This window comes from Typopeltis vanoorti, chromosome 5 (assembly GCF_054136105.1).
Source record: "Typopeltis vanoorti isolate ZY-2024b chromosome 5, IOZ_Tvanoo_1.0, whole genome shotgun sequence".
In the NCBI taxonomy this organism is placed as follows: domain Eukaryota; kingdom Metazoa; phylum Arthropoda; class Arachnida; order Uropygi; family Thelyphonidae; genus Typopeltis; species Typopeltis vanoorti.
The window spans coordinates 48,237,494-48,257,417 of record NC_143553.1 but is presented as its reverse complement, the minus strand read 5'-3'; the positions used below and the strand labels follow the sequence as shown (position 1 = coordinate 48,257,417).

General features: G+C 34.5%; 2 protein-coding genes across 2 annotated transcripts in view; one reads left to right on the top strand and one right to left on the bottom strand.

Annotated features, from left to right (window-relative positions):
- The window catches only part of LOC150106375 (erythroid differentiation-related factor 1), a 381,623-nt gene that overhangs the window by 337,070 nt on the left and 24,629 nt on the right, over positions 1-19,924 (bottom strand). The gene's annotated exons all lie outside the window — the stretch shown is intronic.
- Positions 1-19,924, top strand: part of LOC150106376 (uncharacterized) — a 92,336-nt gene that overhangs the window by 67,055 nt on the left and 5,357 nt on the right. The window contains exons 7-11 of the mRNA XM_090393105.1: positions 351-723; positions 2,715-2,782; positions 11,758-12,039; positions 17,432-17,485; positions 18,475-18,519. Coding sequence (XP_090249231.1) covers positions 351-723; positions 2,715-2,782; positions 11,758-12,039; positions 17,432-17,485; positions 18,475-18,519 — 822 coding nt within the window. The remainder of the gene's footprint in view (positions 1-350; positions 724-2,714; positions 2,783-11,757; positions 12,040-17,431; positions 17,486-18,474; positions 18,520-19,924) is intronic.

The window sequence follows — 19,924 nt, the reverse complement described above, 5'->3', positions numbered from 1 at the left end:
ACCATGCGCGATTTTTTGTTGAACTCGGTAGGGTTGCGTGTCGTTTCAGTAGTCTTCTCCAATCTCAGGATGTAAAATGCTATGAGATGAGCCATTTAGAAAACATATAATGTAAATGTACTCTAAAATGATACAATAGTATTTTATGGAATACAATTACTATAATGTGAAAGTCCAAGATGAGAAAAACAAAACGTAGCATTTCGAACTGTGAATGAGATATGGAAACAAAAAAAGGGGGGTGCGTTTTTTATTCATTTGCTATTTGAACGTCATATATGTGTATCTGAATTTACTTTATTTGTAAATATTCAAATATTCTGAATCATAAGGCTCTTTTTTGTATTTAGGAAGAGAAACAACGGTGGTCCAAGAGTGGAGTTCAAATGTATCCATGAACGATTCTGAAAAAGAGACAACCGTAAGTGGACGCTGGAGAGAGATAAGTGAACGTCAAATGGCTAACAAAGACACACCAACTTACAACTTGTTTACGGTGGAGTCGGAGACACAGAGGTTGCGGAGGAATGATTCTGTCGACAAACACTCTAAGCCGTTGCCAAACAGGACAGTTGGTTTTTCACGAAGACCTGCTGGCTGCACGTGTGAAACACCAACGTGTACATGTGGAGCATCAAAATCCAAGAAAATCGAAACAAATGGTAAACAAGACATGAATGACGATAGCCAAGAGTCAAGTGGTTATAACAGCAACAACAATGAGTAAGTCAAGTTATAAGAATATGTTATTTTTATTCATTATATTAATTGCTATGGCTTTACAAAAAGTAAGAAGACGGGCTTAATTCAAGAGCGTTCACAGCAATAGTTTAGAAACGAAAATCCCCTTGCACGGGATTCAAACTCACTATAAACAATCTGCAATTCCTACCATATGAACTACCAGACTATTCAGATGCATTTACCAGGAAAATACATAAACCTTTTACTGAAAATGAAGACTCAATTTATTATGTCATAATTTAATAATCTTGTTCTCTTAATTCATTCTTATTATTTATTATACGTACACATTCTGCTCTATGCTTGCACACTCACACACACATACATACATCCATTACAACTACCTGTCTCTTCCTAACTTCAATATGATGTCACAAAACATCTATATATGTGATTATACCGGTCACTAAATTATAAAGAGCCTCCTCAGTCGGTAGAGACGAAACCCTCTAGTTGAAAAGACCTGGGCTCGATTACCGTCAAGTAAGGTGAGGAACTTTTATCTGGTCTCTTTCGATTAAAGGTGAGTTAGCCGGTCTCATACGGAGGGAAAAGGTTTTTTCATCCTCACTCGAGTTTTTCGTCCCTCAGAACAGGAAAATCGGCCCGTGAACACACATCGGATCCACAGTCAAATATACGTACTTAAAAAAAAATCCTCATTGGGAGAGCTCAGCTGATCTAAGGGACGGATGGGTAAAATTGGGAAATTCTCACACAACAACAACTGAATTATATGCATTTATGCAGATGTACATAAACGTCATCATTTACGCGGCGTGTATTCAAAATATTTGGTGAAGTGAGTCATCACTTATTCTAGGCAACTATTTAAGAATGCTGATGGTCAGCAAGCGTCAATAGTATTGATCACGGGAAAAACAAAGTATCTTTCAGAGTTCGAAAAAAGGCTTACTGCGTGTGTCCGTATAGCTGGAGTTACTATTCTGAAAACAACAGAGATGACTGGTATCTCAAAGGGTGAGATATAAATGTGATAATCCTAAGACAGTCTGTCAGGAACAACACCGCCGTCGGCTAAGAAGGCTTGTATGGACAAACAGAACTTCCTATGTCTAGCAATTGACCGAACATTTAATGAAGACTTCCGGTCCATATCTCATCTGACTATGCGCAGGGAATTAAAGAGGATCAGTATTGGAAACAACTAACTTCTGCGAAGAACCGTAAAATTCTATTATAGTGTCAGGAACAATGACTAGACATAGGAAAACTGGAAAATAGTCATGTAGTCGGAGGAGTTAAGGTACACCTTGTTCTGTACCGACATTAGGCAGAGAGTCTGATGGGCGTCCGATGAAGCAATGAACCAGCTTGCCTTGTAAACACAACTCAAGCTTCTGGAAGTGATATCATGGGGTGAGGCTTGTTCTGTTGGTATGAAATGGGTTCCTGATATTTCTGGAAGGTGTCCTGCAAGGAATATCTTGACATGTTGCTGATCAAGTCCATCCTGCAATGCTGACTTTTTATCCAGCAAGTGACAGTTGTTTCATGCATCGCGCAAGAATTGTTCAGCAGTTGTTCAGTGAGCATGACAGCGAATTCCCCCATCTTCCTTGGTACACCACAAAGACAGGAGCTGAACCCTATTGAGAATGTATGGGACATTTTAGAAAAACAGATCCGGTCTTCTTCCACCGAATCTCAGCCAGTTAAAGGACTGTATGATGAACGATTGGTATGTTGAAGACACAGATGCAATCCAACACCTTGTGGAATCTATGCCAAACCGTATATGAGTTGTAATTCGGGCTAAAGGAAGTCCAACACAGTAAAGTTTACAATTCAGTGGCCAATGTGTGTCTGTGGGGGGGGGGGTAATTATTTACTATAATAAGTGTATTTATTTTGGAAAAACAAATACTACAATTTTGGTAAATCTGAAATATGCAAATAAATCTAATGTCCAATTTCTTTTCTTTTCTTTATTTTTTCTATTTTACTAGAGAAAGTGAATATATTGGCACCCCCAAAAAGTCTAAAAACAGTTCAGTGGATACTTCCAGACAAACGGGTAAATTTTCATCCTTGAATTAACTGAACTTTTTTTTTCCCCTCACAATTTCTTCATTGATTTAAAAAAATGCAATTTTCAATTTTTATGTAAGACACATTCTTCTGTACACAGTAATCTTTAAGAAATATCAGATAGGAACGTTGAGGTCATCTTTTCTTTTTAAACATTTGCCAAGAATTTATTCACTACTTAAACACTGTATTTCTTTAATTCACGTCTACTTTTTTATTGTAGAATATTGGCCAATGAGGAAAATGCGAGGACTCACAGAGAAGATGAGCAGCCTTCTGAGGGGATGATGCAGAATACCAGTAGAGTGGAAGTGAAGGAGGCCATGAAGAGGATGAAGAGTGGAAAATCGGTGGGCCCAGACAGGATTCCAGTGTAGGCATGGAAGGCACTGGAGAAAGAGGGAATTGACCTGCTGTGGGACCTGTTCATGAAAGTTTGCCAATAGGAAAATATACCTGAGGAATGGAGGGAAAGTGCTCTTGTCCCCATGTACAAAGGTAAAGGGGACGCACAAGACTGCAAGAATTACAGAGGAATAAAATTGATGTCCCACACAATGAAAATCCTAGAAAGCGTTCTTGATGGAAGATTGAGGAAGGAGGTGGAGATTGCAAAGGAACAATTTGGCTTCATGCCTGGTAGATCAACGACAGTGCTATCTTTGGGTTACGGCAGATGATGGAAAAGTTTCGAGAGAAACAATGGGAGCTACATCTGGTGTTTATTGATCTGGAGAAAGCATACGATAGATTGCCAAGGCAAGAAGTCTGGAGGTGTCTTAGGGAGAAGAAGGTACCGGAGAAATATGCCAGGTTGGCGCAGGAAATGTACAGAAATGTGAAGACAAGAATTCGGACTTTTCTGGGACAGACAGAAAGGTTTCAAGTAACAGTTGGCTTTCATCAAGGGGTCAGCCATTAAGTCCATTTCTGTTTAATATTGTGATGGAGGTGGTGACGAAGGAGGTGAGAGAAGACGCGCCTTGGACAATATTTTATACAGATGATATCTTGCTGTGTGCAGATTCAATTCAAGAGAAGAATTGGCAGTTAAACTGGAAAGATGGCAGAAAGTACTGGAAGAGAGAGAGAGGTATGAGACTGAGCAGAAGTAAGACAGAGTATATGTGTTGCAAAGTGGACGGCTGCCAGGAGACAGATCTGGAGCTGGAAGGAAATGTCATCAGGAAGGTGAGGGACTTTAGATACTTAGGTTCAACTGTGGAAGAAGATGGAGGGGCTGAGAAGGAAGTGGGATGCATGATACAAGCGGGTTGGAGGAACTGGAGAGAGAGAGAGATGGCTGGAGTGCTATTCGATAAGAGGGTGCCGATCAATATGAAAGGCAAAATCTATAGGAGAGTAGTGAGACCGGCTATGATGTATGCTATGGAAATTGTGGCCCTGAGAATAAATAACATCAGCATGATGGAGGTAGCAGAGATGATAATGCTTAGGTAGATGTGCGGTGTGACCAGAAAGGATCGTGTGAGAAATGATTATGTGAGGAGAACAGCGAAAGTTACAAACTTAGGAGTGAAGATACAGGAGGCAAGGTTGAGATGGTTTAGTGATGTGATGAGGAGAGAGGACGAATATGTAGGAATAAAGGTCATGCAGATCGATGGGCAAGGAAGGAGGAAGTGGAAGGAGATGGATGGAGCTGGTAGAAGAGGACTTGAGTATGAAGAACTTGGATGTGGTGACAGCCCAAGACAGAAGGATGTGGAGGAGACTCATCATTAACAGCGACCCCACCTAAGTGGGAACAGCTGCAGAAGAAGCAGATTGGCCAAGTTAGAAGAGTTTGTAAAACAATGTGGAAAGACACCATAAAATCAGAAAATTAAGTATCATGTGATTATAAATATTGCTTAGAATTTACAGTGCAAAAGAGTTGAAAAAGAGAACACATTCTTTAATCATTATTTAAGTCATGTGCCTTTTTCTATAACGAGTTACAAAAATTTTGTCTCATATATTTAATTGTCCTCTCCTTAAAACAAAAAAATACTTCACAAGAAATACAGTATTATCTTAAAACTATGCGTTCAAATTATTTTTTTAACGTATTAAAGCGCCTATATTTATTTTTATTGTGAATTCCATGAAAAGTGTGAGCATTGCCTTTCCAACTAAAGACTGAAGAGCTCAACTTTTTTCTTGATCTAGAAGTTGCTGTTTTAGATATATATGGCTTGCTCTCCGACTCGTATTGATAGATCCATTCAATCACTAATGGAAATGTGCTTCAAGAACATTTAACCGTATGATATCGACTCAAAGGAGAATTATCAAAATATTTTATGACCTTATTATTTATACCTACACCAAAGAAAAGTAATGCAGTGAAGTGCAAGGATTTTAGAGCTATAAGCCTCATTTACCATACATCAAAAATACTTATGAGAATCTTAACAAGAATTGCATCTAAGGTGGAAGAATTTCTTGGAGAAGATCAGTTTGGTTTCATGAAGGGTATAGGAACAAGAGATGCGATTGGACTGTTAAGAATAGTAATTGAAAGAAGCCTGTAAGTGAATAAAGAAGTTAACGTCTGTTATATAGATTTTGAAAAATCTTTTGACTTTGTAAAATGGGATAAGATGGTGGAAGTAATGGAAAATATTGGTATAGATTAGAAAGACAGAAGGCTAATTATTTCACTATATATGGGACAAACTGCCATGGTGGTATATGGTACATATATGGTACAACTAAATCAGGTATCATTGGACGAGAAGTAAGACAAGGCTGTTCTCTGTCACCAATTTTGTTTAACATGTATTCTGTAGCAATGTTAAAAGAAGCACTGGTGAACTCGGAAGAAGGAATGAAGATTGGAGGTAGACAGATATTGGCAATAACATACGCAGATGACAAGACATTATTATCAAATACTGAAACAGGACCACAACATCTGTTGAACAGATTATTGGAATCCTGTATCAATTATAGAATGAAAATTAACATCAGAAAAACAAAGGAATTGAAAATAGCAAGGAAAGAGGCAAATATGAATATCAGAATAAATGGGGGGAAATTGAATCAAGTAAAGATATTTAAATATCTAGGAAGTGTTATTAGCAGTGATGGAAGATGTAAAAGTGACATAAAAGCAAGAATAGTGATGGAAGGAGATGTTTTTAATAGAAAATGGAATTTATTCAGAAGTAAAATGGATAGAAACCTAAAGAAAAGACTAATAAAATGTTATGTGTGGAGTGTTGCCATCTATGTAGCTAAAACGTTTTGAAAAAAAATTGAAATTTGAAAAATTGAAGAAAGAAGAAATTAAGATTTTGGAAAGCTTTCAGATGTGGATTTGGAGAAGGATGGAAAAAATCAAATGGACATATAAAATAACTAATGAAGAGGTCTTAAAAAGAGTAGAAGTCTATTAAGGAGGATAAGAAGAAGAAAGGAAAAAAGGAAAACTGGATCGGACATATTCTGAGAGGGAATAGAATCATTAGAGATGCCATCGAAGGAAAAATAGATGGAAAAAGACCCAGAGGAAGAGTAAGGAAAACAATGCTAGATGACATGCTGAATGGAGACAGGTACACAACCTTGAAAGAGAAGGCTCACAACAGAAGAGAGTGGAAGAAAAGTTTTGTCTACTAAGAGAAGAACCTGGTGGAACCTTATTGTCAATTGCAGAATACTCAAGAAGAAGAAGATTGACTCAAAATGCAGTTGAAGATATTCAAACGGTTTGGTCAACGCGTTTCTGTGAATTTTTGAATATGATTTAATAATCGTCTTAAATATGCTTTATAGAAGAGAAGTTTGGTTGTGGATGACTTCATAGTCAAACCCTGGAATAATCTGCAAAGATATGCCAATTATGGCATTTGGATAATTTAGGAACTTTCAGGTCAGTTTTCATTGCAAGTCAAAATATAGAATCGGAATTTTTTTAAACGTTTTGAATTCTACCTACAAAAGGTTAGGACCTGTCATACTTTAGTATAGGTAGGTTAAGATACAGATAATCTAGTAATACTGTTCTAGAGACCAAACATGGAACATTTGAACTTTTTAGCTACAAATCTCGTCCATGTGCAGGTGGGATTTGAACCTAATTGCTGGATGGCGGATGTGCGCTAACCACTCGGACCAGGCCGGAGAATTGAACATTTCCTCAATATTTTTAATGTCTTAATTGTACATAAATAAGTTTTCCATGAACAGATTAGAAAATTGTTCAAATAATAATTAAAAAAAACTGGCTGTTATTAAACTTTAATTTCATATTTTCTGCTTACCTCTAAAACATAAAAGTCGTAAATATGAAGAATACTTAAGATAATTAGTATCATAAGTATCTTAGTATCTGAGATACTAAGACTAAGTCATCATGCATATCAAGGATTTAGGCCTAGCACGGCTTGTTCCGGCCTTAGAAGTCATCGTTGAATCGCTTAAGAGGACGTCCTGGTTTTCTTTTCCCTAATGGCTTGTATTTTAAAGCTTGTTTTGGTAATCTTTCTGTTTTCATTCTTTGAACGTGTTCCATCCATTTATGTTTATATTTTTTAATTTTTTCTATTACTGGTTCTTGGTTTAATTCTTTCATAATTTCTTCATAGATACTAAGATTCTTTAGATACTAAGTATCTTAAGTATACCTCAGGTGTTTTAAACTTTTTCAACGGTTTCATCGAATGAAGCACCGTTCTTGCAAAAAAAGACTGTCTTAAATTATCTTAATTACAAAATGTTTGTAATTTTAATTTTTTGATATAATAAAATTATCTATAATTCATTTTAATTATATTTATAATCAAAATTTATATTTTAAATTAATTTAAAATCGATAGTTTTAATTTCTTATTTTAATTGTAGATTATTTTTATACGTAAATTATAAAATACTACTAATGATACTTCGGCTGAATTTAAGTGAACTTAGGGTTTCTTTCTCTCAAAAAATTCATCTTTATCTTTTATTTCAAATGTTGGTATGAAAATTACATATTGAAATATCCCTCCCCCACTTTTCGATGTACTTCTTTGAGATGAAATTAATCTTTAAATCAGGGAACAGACTCTATAAACGTTTGGACAATCAGCCATTAAGTTGGCAGTTAGCTAATATTTCTAGTTTTATATTACTGGTCTTTCCTTCGTTTCTAGACGTGTTCTTTTTTATGCTATAGTAGCAGTTAATCCGCTTCTATTTCAGTTTGGATATAACGGTAGACCTATCAAATGACTGGAACTTAAGAAATCCATTTTATTCTTCACTATGAATAAGCTTCCGGATGATTAATTGCGAACTTCTTTCTGCCGAAAGAAATTGGACGATTAGCGTAACTTCTTTATATGATTACCAGTTATTGATCGGAAGAACAGGGGGACTATCCCTGAAACAAGCACGCACACACGCACACGCACACGCACGCAAACACGCTTGAAGAAGAAAAGAGATCTACTGAAAAAAACACTGAACTGCTCTGTTCAAGACCTTTTACTTTTTGTTTCTTCATGCAGGTATTTTTAGTAACAGTAATAACAAATTTGGAGCAATTAGATAAGAAATTGCTTCACTTCTTGTTTCCGTTTTATATGAGCAAAGTTTAGTACATTTGGAAGGATTTGTTTAGCAAAAATAAAGAATATGTTCATTATTTGAAGCATCAGATGTATTAACTTTAGGCAGATGATATTTTGTATTATTAGTAAATAGAAAGTATGATGATATGATTTTAATTTGAAATATTTTAACCAAGAGAAGATGCCTTCCTTTGCGACAATTAAATATATATTTACCCGCTATTACATACAAGGTAGTTGTTTTTATAAAAGGATAAGCAGCCAAAAGATTGCTCTATTCCTATGAAACAAAAGTTTAGATTACATGATAGCAACCTTCTATCTTAAGAGTGGATTTATAATATGACTTGCTTTTATTAATTCATTTTATATATAATTGTTCGTCTCTTGTTAGCGTTTTTACACAAAACGCAGTAGAGTAGAACTGATTAAAATACTATCAGTAGTTTAAGTAATTGGCAGTATTACTAATTATTATGCAATAATTCTGGGTAAAGATCTACAAGAATTCTTTTGGATTAAAAAAAAAGATACCACTCTTTAGCTGTAATGAAATTGCACCGATATAATGGATAAGTTTCGTGTAACTTGGTTAGACGGTAGACGGAGTCTTGAACAATACGTACAATAGGTTTTGGCATTAGAGCACTCAAACGTGACCTCATAGATTGGGCCTGCCAACGCTATACTTACCCAGTTTTAAATAATAACGAGGAAGTAGAATTAACCGAATATGAACATTACAAGTTCTTTAGGAAAAAGACGCGCATTGTCATATATGTTCCGCTTCGGCATATACACCGATTTTCACTATAGTTTCTATCTCCTTATCGGACATACGCGAAATAAAATTTCCCAGAGTTTTTTCTTTAGAAAAATCATGGCTTCGTTTGAAACTACTATTTTTCATTTCTAACATTTTTATTAAATGCTATTTTAATTATTTATTAAATGTAATAATTAATTGTTAATGTTAATTTTATTAATGTAATTTTAATTTTAATATACATATATATTATATGTATATTAAATATGTATATTAAATGCATATTCTTACATCACACACACACACACACACACACACACACACACACACACATATATATATATATATATATAGGGGGACGAGTCCCCTAGGGACTCGTCCCCCTGGCGCCTACGGCGCCCAACCCCCGTGTTCCGGACTGGTAGACCGGTTCTCCTTGAATTCTGATGACTCGAATTTTGAAAACTCGACACTCAGGGTAGCCCTTGAGTTTCAAAGCATTTCAAATAACTTGACAAAAAATGTGACACTGAAACGTTACATAAAAACGTTTCATAAAAAGGCTTATCATTTTATATATATAGGGTAGATATATATGACAATGAAGATAAAATAGTAAGTGTTTAGTAAAAGTTTAGTCGAAGTAAAAATAGTAATAGTTTGAAACTATCATCATTTTTACTTTTTAGCAAAGAGTTTTTTTGTTTGTTTATTTTAAATTTCTAGCATTTTTATTTCCGTATTTGTTTTCGTTTTTTTTCCATTTCTTTCAACGAAAACAAGGGACCATTATGTCTTGTAGTCATTTATGAATACTTAACTACTGCTTCGATTACGTGAAACCTTGCAATGTGCGTGCGTGCGTGAGTGGCGTGCGTGCGTGTGTGTGTGTGTGTGTGTGTGTGTGTGTGTGTGTGTGTGTGTGTGTGTGTGTGTGTGTGTGTGTGTGTGTGTGTGTGTGTGTGTGTGTGTGTGTGTGTGTGTGTGTGTGTGTGTGTGTGTGTGTGTGTGTGTGTGTTTCTCAGAATTGCTTCATCTCTATCGATGATTAATCTACCTAACAAATGTCCCGATTTCTATGCTTACCATTCACGAGGAGTGTTTGATCAAACAAGCAAGCAATTCAACAAATTCTTTAAAATATGCAAATTAAATAGACTTCGTTTCTGCAAAATACACATACAAATTAATACCAGTCTTATAAGAATACGTTAATTAAGTATATCAGCATATCTCATGAATATACGTACAGCACACACACACACATTAAGAGTGCGTCAGTTTTAAGAGAAGGCTTAAGTTTTGTAAGGAATACCAAAGATGCAGACTAGAGGCCTCTAATGAGATCGGAAATTTCAGTAGGTAAGACAATTTGTTTGATTGACGTGCACTAAAGACGTGTTTCTACAGAATCGATAGTGAATGGGAAGACTGAAGATGAAATAGTCGGGAAGGATTGCGAAGAATATGAATACAGTTAACAAGACCTTTTAAACACTCAACTCTAACATGGTATTGGAAAAATTCCATTTAATTCAGTGCAGTCCTTCATCTTCGTATACCACTCAACACTCGATGGACTACGATTTGCTTTAAAATAACTACACTCAGAGGCAAATTCGTTCATACGAAACTCAGATTATTATATATATATATATATATATATATATATATATGACAGAATGATCATTGACTCGGTTAACATACATAGTTTTATGAAGAATTAAATGACTAGAACCGAGATTTAAGTAAAAAGGTTTTAATATAAACATACTACTAATTTCGGCCTGTAACAGCCTTCTTCAGGTGACATTATAAAAGAAAAAACACTAAACATTGAGGGTTAAAAGACTATGAACAACACAGACAGTCTTTATACATAATTAGCATGAAAACGTTGTAGTTGTATTTGAAGCTGTTCTTTCGTTTGTTGCATTGTTGGGAGAGTGCGTGTTTGCTGCATCACGTGAACGCCAGTACATGATTACAGCTGAATGACTATCTGGGAGGTTGTAGCTTAAGTTGTTATTTAGATGAACAGGATTGAAGATGATTTCTCTAGAAGAGAAATTCTAGAAGATGATTTCTTACAAGAGACAGCGAGCGAGTGCATTATCAAGTCATATCCTCTTATCGGCTAATCCTAATGATGATAACCAAAGTCACAAAGTCTGCTGGGAAAAATCTACTAACATCTTCCGTTGAAGTGACGAAATAGAGAGAAAAATTGTGGAATCGAGAGAAATCAACTTCAATCCTGTTCATCTAAATAACAACTTAAGCTACAACCTCCCAGATAGTCATTCAGCTGTAATCATGTACTGACGTTCTCGTGATGCAGCAAGCACGCACTCTCCCAACAATGCAACAAACGAAAGAACAGCTTCAAATACAACTACAACGTTTTCATGCTAATTATGTATAAAGACTGTCTGTGTTGTTCATAGTCTTTTAACCCTCAATGTTTAGTGTTTTTTCTTTTATAATGTCACCTGAAGAAGGCTGTTACAGGCCGAAACTAGTAGTGTGTTTATATTAAAACCTTTTTACTTAAATCTCAGTTCTAGTCATTTAATTCTTCATAAAAATATATATATAATCATTTAAACGGAAATTTCTATTGTTCTGTTACAGCTAAACAGCCGATAGTTAGAAAATTCCTCGTTTACTTAGTGAAAAGTGATAAGCAACCTCCTACCTGTGTGGGTCATGTGTTGCTTCCCAAGGACACGCCACTGACTTTAACGCAACTTCGGGGTTTTCTCGTGGAGGCAGAATCTCCAGTGAGGAGTGTGACCAAGAGAAGATATCACTTTCTGACCGAGAGTTTTAAAGATATTGGCAACCAAGAGAGAGATTCTCTTGTGGATCATACCTATCCGTCCAAGGGAATCATTATCAAGATTATGGAAGAAGGTAAGAAGTGTTTTTATAGGAAAACAGTGATGCTTGAAGCTAAAAAATATTAATAAATAAGAGAATAATAGATATTCCTACATTGTTTGTTTGTTTATTTTGGATTTACGGCTGAAGTAACTAAGACTATGAGACCAGTGTATTTCGTGTGTTGATTGCGTGTGTTCTTCGAATTGGCCCATTTTTATGAGATGAAAATGTCGATGTTTTCAGGATGGCTTAAGCCTTTATGCTTAGATTTAATATAGAGTTGTGAGTCGTTAAGAATTAATCAATATGATTGCTCTTCTGAATGGAGTTTGGACTCAAAAAAGTTACAAAATGCTCAAATATAGTATTAAGTTGTTTGATAATCTCTTACTCGTAAAGAGTAAGCAGTAATTTAGATAAAAAGTAATGTTTGAAGCAAAAGAGATAGTGCAGATCTATCTCTTTTGCTCTAGATAAAAGACGTAGATTTAGACTTTGAGAACCTGAGTTATATTACTAGGCGACTAATGAGTTCTCTTAGAAATGATACCTTATTCGGCTTTATAGATATAAAAGTCGTATAGGGTATATATTTAACGCTATCCCAGAAAGCAGTAACGTTAATGGAACAAAATGACAAACAAATCAGTTATTTCATACACACTGAAACCAAGGGTTAATGAAATATAGAGATATAATATATTTCATTTGATGTTTAGTGCAAGATAACATGATGATAATCACTATAAAAATAAAATAAAATGATTTTATCGGGTAGGACTAGAAAGAATTTGCATGTGATATACATCCTTTTGTCTTCAAGGTATCAAGTGAAAAAAAATTATCAGAAGTTACACTGTGTTTAAAGTTTCAGAGAGAGAGAAGGAGAGAGAGAGAGAAAGAGAGACTTCATTGATGTCGACGACAGACTTACAAAAAAGGCTTCGTGCTTGCAGGAGATTTGAAGATTTCTGAGGAGTTTGTCGAGTTAGGTGAAAGATGAAGGAAGAAAATAAAATGAAAAGAATAATGCAAGGAAATTTTGAGTATGAAAATATTTTGTTTTTAAAGTAGTGATTTGGAACACTGAAACAAGGATTTTAGGAGAAAGCGGATGTTTAAAGTGAAAAAATAAGCAAACTTGTTTGGAGGATTTTAAATGAAAATTGACTTCGCGATGTTGTAATACTTCATACATTGATAAATTTTATTTGAAATGTTTTGGAGTTTTAATATATACAGTGCATATATACCACGTGCATGGCAGAATGATCATTGACTCGGTTAACATACATAGTTTTATGAAAAAATTGAATGACTAGAACCGAGATTTCATTAAAAAGGTTTTAATATAAACACACTACTAGTTTCGGCCTGTAACAGCCTTCTTCAGGTGACATTATAAAAGAAAAAACACTAAACATTGAGGGTTAAAAGACTATGAACAACATAGACAGTCTTTATACATAATTAGCATGAAAACGTTGTAGTTGTATTTGAAGCTGTTCTTTCATTTGTTGCATTGTTGAGAGAGTGCGTGCTTGCTGCATCACGTGAACGCCATTACATGATTACAATTACATGATAGCTGAATGACTATCTGGGAGGTTGTAGCTTAAGTTGTTATTTAGATGAACAGGATTGAAGATGATTTCTCTCGATTCCACAATTTTTCTCTCTATTTCGTCACTGCAACGAAGATGTTTGTAGATTTTTCCCAGCAGACTTTGTGACTTTGGTTATCATCATTAGGATTAGCCGAGAAAAGGATATGACTTGATAATGCACTTGCTCGCTGTCTCTTGTAAGTAATGTCTCTCATGTGTTCTTCCATACGAATTTCGACAGATTTGTCTGTCTGCCCGAAATAAGGAATATCGCAGTCACATAATATTTTATATACGCCAGGGTATTTGAGTTGATGATGACAAGGTTTTGGGTGGCTAATTAAGGAACGGATCTTTGGAAGTGGAGTGAACAAGGTTCTGATATTGTATTTTTTTAGAACTTTTGCTAATTTATGTGAAACAGTACTTATGTAAGGAATAGATATATTGCTTTTGAATCTATTTGTTTCTTCTGAGTGATGTCTAGGAGGATTAAGAAGGAATTTGTTAATGATTTTCTTGGAATATCCATTAACTTCGAAAGAAGTTTTCAGATGGTTTATTTCTGTAAGCAGTTCATTTGGATCATCAAGAAGAGAACGGGCTCTATGTCCCAAGGTGGAAATTATTCCAAGCTTATGAGGAGGGAAACGATAGGACTGACTGTGCAGATATCTGTTGGTATGTCTGGGTTTTCTATATATCGATATTTTTAGTTTACCAGAAGAGCGAGTCAGTTTGACATCAAGAAAAGGCAAGGAATTATCCATTTAAAGCTCAGCAGTAAACTTAATACTTTGATACTCCACTTCCAAAGATCCGTTCCTTGATTAGCCACCCAAAACCTTGTTATCATCAACTCAAATACCCTGGCATATATAAAATATTATGTGACTGCGATATTCCTTATTTCGGGCAGACAGACAAATCTGTCGAAATGCGTATGGAAGAACACATGAGAGACATTACTTACAAGAGATAGCGAGCAAGTGCATTATCAAGTCATATCCTTTTCTCGGCTAATCCTAATGATGATAACCAAAGTCACAAAGTCTGCTAGGAAAAATCTACAAACATCTTCCGTTGCAGTGACGAAATAGAGAGAAAAATTGTGGAATCGAGAGAAATCATCTTCAATCCTGTTCATCTAAATAACAACTTAAGCTACAACCTCCCAGATAGTCATTCAGCTGTAATCATGTACTGGCGTTTTCACGTGATGCAGCAAGCACGCACTCTCCCAACAATGCAACAAATGAAAGAACAGCTTCAAATACAACTACAACGTTTTCATGCTATTTATGTATAAAGTGTCTGTGTTGTTCATAGTCTTTTAACCCTCAATGTTTAGTGTTTTTTCTTTTATAATGTCATCTGAAGAAGGCTGTTACAGGCCGAAACTAGTAGTGTGTTTATATTAAAACCTTTTTAATTAAATCTCGGTTCTAGTCATTCAATTTTTTCATAAAACTATATATATATATATATATATATATATATAATATGCTGCATATTGTTGTAATTATTATTAGAAGATATATTGTTACTGTTAGAGAAATGTTATATATTGTATTTGTGTTTATTTTTATTCTAAACTGATGTTGATATTCACATGGGTATAAAAGTTTTACTTCTCAATTATAATTTCAAATTTATTTCTGTAAATGATTATTTATTCAATCTTTCTTTACCATTTTAGGATAAGACTTTAATGAGAAATGCAGTACCATGACACGAGGTGAAAGTACTATAAATCGAACTCTTTCTCTCTCTCTCTCTCTCTGTCCCTCACATCTCTCTCTCCTACTTTCTCTTTCTATCTTCCCAGCAACTACACATATACACACACACACACACACACACACAGAGAGAGAGAGAGAGAGAGGGAAATTTTCATTAAAAATCAATCAAAAGCACACTTATTTTTTATTCACACACACACACACACACACACACACACACACACACACACACACACACACACACACACACACACACACACACATATATATATATATATATATATATGTGTAGAAAGTTTTTTACCCTGGGTATAATATATGTTAAAGATACCAAGTTATTTCAAATATAAACCTGTTTTCTTTAATCCATTTCCCAAGTAAGCAAACAGACAAGTCAATCAAGTTTGCGCCTGCAAGTGTTGCAAGTCTAGCTGACCCTGCACGTAGTGCAAGTCCAAGGGAACTCGTGGTAAGGGTAGAATAAGCTCTGATCACCATTCTTAATATTTACCCTTAATGCAAAGCACATCTGCTGGAGGAGATGTATGATGATATGTATTAAAGGCCGGGGGCCAATACCCAGACCGGTTTCGACCTTTATTGAGGTCTCATCAGTGGGAACCAGGCTAAGAAATACTAAGTTTTAAGTAATACAGAGCTCATAAATATTTTACCAACACAAGTTACCATAAGGTGCTTTGACCTCATTAATTAAAAATCTCAGGATGAGAGACATATGTAGAATCTAGATGTAGATACATAGCATCATACATCTCCTCCAGCAGATGTGCTTTGCATTAAGGGTAAATATTAAGAATAGTGATCAGAGCTTATTCTACCTTTAGCACGAGTTCCCTTTGACTTGCACTACGTTACGTGCAGGGTCAGCTAGACTTGCAACACTTGCAGGCGCAAACTTGACTGACTTTTCTGTTTGCTTACTTGGGAAATGGATTAAAAAAACCAGGTTTATATTTAAAATAACTTGGTATCTTTAACATATATGTTAGCAACAGTAGGGAAATTTCAGACAGGATAGTCAGTTTTAAAAGAAAACATTCTAAGGGTTGGAAACATGTCCACAATATTTCTTTTTAATTTTATACAGGTTATAATTATCAATACCAGAGTATTACTGTAATATTGCCTTAACTGCAAATCATATATTCACAATAGCGCTTGTAATTTTTTATTATTATTATTTTTTTTTTTTTTACATGTGTGTGTGTTCAGCTTTCGGATGATGACCTTTGAGGAACAAAAAGAAGCAAACATACTGCACGAGAATGACACTACGTCTCTCGTCCAAGTCCTTTCTCCTCCGAACAAAGAAGACTTCTTTTTTCCTCCCTATCAAGGAGACCAGAATTGAACTAATGAGCGCATATTTTGTTACTTTGTTCACTTTAAATTATTTAACTTTTGAAAAGACCTCAGAACTTTTGCTTGCTAGTTTCTCAGTTATTAGCATCGTACGCTATTAGGTTTTCCATTTTACATCGCTTGTCGTTGAATTTGATCACATGGTTTCTGATTTTCCCGTAGAATTTTATTTTATTTTATTTTATTTATTTATTTATTTATTATTATTATTGCGTGTGTGTATGTGCGGGCTGTTTTTTTCATGATTTATTTTAAAACTGGCTATCCTTTCGGATATTTTCTCCTAGTGTTTCTGTGATGATAGAGTTTTATTGCATCGTAACCATTTCACAAGAAGGATATACACTGAATATATGTCAGTCACATTTGTACAGCTTTTCTGGTGTAACAGATATTGTTAAGTTGCAAGTGAGAATGTCTGATTTGTCGATCAGAATCACTGCTCGACGTGAGGTTTTATTTTTTACTGTTAATTATAGATTTTCTATTGAAATACACACTAGATATGGATTGAGAGCTTAAATGAATTATTTTATATCATATTTTGTTTCTCTAGTTTTCATTTAACTAAATCTACATAAGAATAATTGATAGAATAATTTAATTAGCCGATTCATCGGCTAATTAAATTATTCCCTGAATTGCCTAATTAAAATATCTGACCAGATAATCCGTTAATATATTGAACAGAAGCTGAAAAGGATGAAAAATCTCAAGTTTCCAGAGTTCCAAAGTATAAGGAAGGTAAGAATACCAGATGACTAACGTAATATAGAATATTATAGAACACTGACGCATTTTACATGGTTTATTTTATTTGTATTTTTTGTGCTTACAGGTTTGATATTCTGACCATAAACTGCTTGTCGTAATAGAATTTGTATTGTCTTTGCGATATGAATAATAAAGATCACAAATAAAATAAATAACGTTGTTAAACAGTATGTATGGTCATGGTTGCATAAATTTGAACTACATTTATTCTAACGAAATTTTTCGACACCGAAGTATATTAAAAACAAAAACCATAAAATGAGGCTTATTTTTTATTTTATTTTATTTTTTTGAGGAATCAGTTGCACCTCGCTAGCCAATTTTTGAAATTCAGTAACTTTTTGTTGTTGTTTTTTTTCAAACAAGCAGCGCGACGATTTAAACTGAAATAATTGAAATGTAATAATTAATTAAATGTATATTGATTACCTTAAAGTTAACAGCATCGAAGAGTATCCAATTAGGCCTACCAGATGGTTCCAGATAAAGGAAGTTTGCGAAAAAGTTGCTTCTCTGGATAATTTTACCATAACCAGAAACCTCCTATTAATATTTCTCAATTTAAGCAAAATATTAAATGACAGTAAATATTTTCTATAATGGTGACACTAAACTTTATGAAACACTGAAAGTTGCAGACGATAAATCGGCAAAGAACAACTGGATTTCGGCACGTTCACCAAGCGATTTCAGCGCCACATTAGAAAGAAACACAGTGATAAATAAAGCTAAATAAAATGCTCATATTTCTATGAATTTAATTTCATTTGTGATAAATTAAATTAGTCATCAGTTGCTACCTGCAGAAGATTATGCCCAATTGAAAAATAAGGTGCTGGTTTTGTTAACATAATACTTATTTAATAATCAACAGTTGAAATTGAAATTTATTCATAATATATATGATATTTTGCTATGAGATACAATAAGCATCTGTTTATATTTATTTAACATTTCAGTTAAGGGACAATTAGGATTTGGAGGTCAGATAAGAGGGCGAAATGGTAAGATAATTAAAAATATATTCTTCATTATTATTATTTTAAAATATTAAATTCCTCGTTTCATATATCACATTATTATTACTAAGAACATACTTGAAAAATATAATTTATCTTTTCTATCCGTGTATTATCATTCTGTATTATATTTATTGCATTTATAAGAAATTACCAACGTCGACTTATCAAATGTCAGCTAGGGCTTCTAGTAATATCTATAAAAGTGTCAAATAGTTGTGACAAATCTCGCATGGGACGATAATGTTCAACAGGTTGTGATCCTATGGGATTAATATGCATTACATAAATGGAACATCTGGTATCACATGATGTAATTTGTAGGGTATCTAATTGCTAGAATCTATACAAGCCCACCTTAATGGTACTAACCAATTGCTTCTAAATGGACTTCCTTTTGGAAGTCCTTTTGAAATATTTCTGTGCGATAAGAGAACTAGCGAATACGTGTTTCTTACCTTTTCCAATGTTTTTCCTCGCTATCTAAAAGTATCAACTTTTTTTTTTAATTGAGAAAAATAAAACTATTAAAATATCGGATATAATAAAGAATTATGCACGATGATACCCCATTCTTTTTTCATGTACATTTTATCCTAAAGTTGCAATTTTTGAAATAATAAATCTTTAGCATTTTTTCAAACTTCTGATTTCATCCCCCCCCCCCCGATTACTTTTAATTTTTTTACATATATTTTTACTGTTATTCATGTCATTCTGACTTTGCATCGCTGAATATACTGGTTTCCAAATTTTATGTAACCCCTCTCTAAGGATCCATTTCATTGCATCCACTTTATCGCAATGTTTTAATTATATTTATTGAAGGGAAAAGTAAGTTAGGTAGGTTAATGGTTGAACGATAAGTGGATGTTAGGTAGCTGCTGCTGCTCGTGTTAGTGTAAGTTGAGCAGAAATTGGAAGGGAGAAGCGAGAATGATGGGTGTCAATGTTGTTGAATAGCGTTCATGGAAGTATCTCTAGCAAGCATACAATGCGGCAGCTGACCGTCTATGAGAGGAATCGTCAATTAGCCGAACTTCCCCTCTTCTGAAGACCATCGAGAATTTTTAGAGAGGTCTTAGGTGAACCACCAAAATGTGAGAGCAGTATTCAAAGGTTTGTGATTTGTACAGAGTTAGTGGCTGTGTTAGTAGTAGATGAAAAGTAACATCTTGCAAAAAATGGCAAGTGTTGAAGAAGCCGAGGATGCCACAAATATGAGGGTCAGTCAGAGAAGAGAGATGGATAGATTTGGTCTTGAGTGTTAAGCTGAACATTATCAACGATAAGGAAATAAGTTATCTTTTTCGTGAAAAAAAAATACAAAACTGTGCTTTGTATTTTGGTATTAAAGCTGACTTCTTTATTGAAGGATAAGATTGTGTAG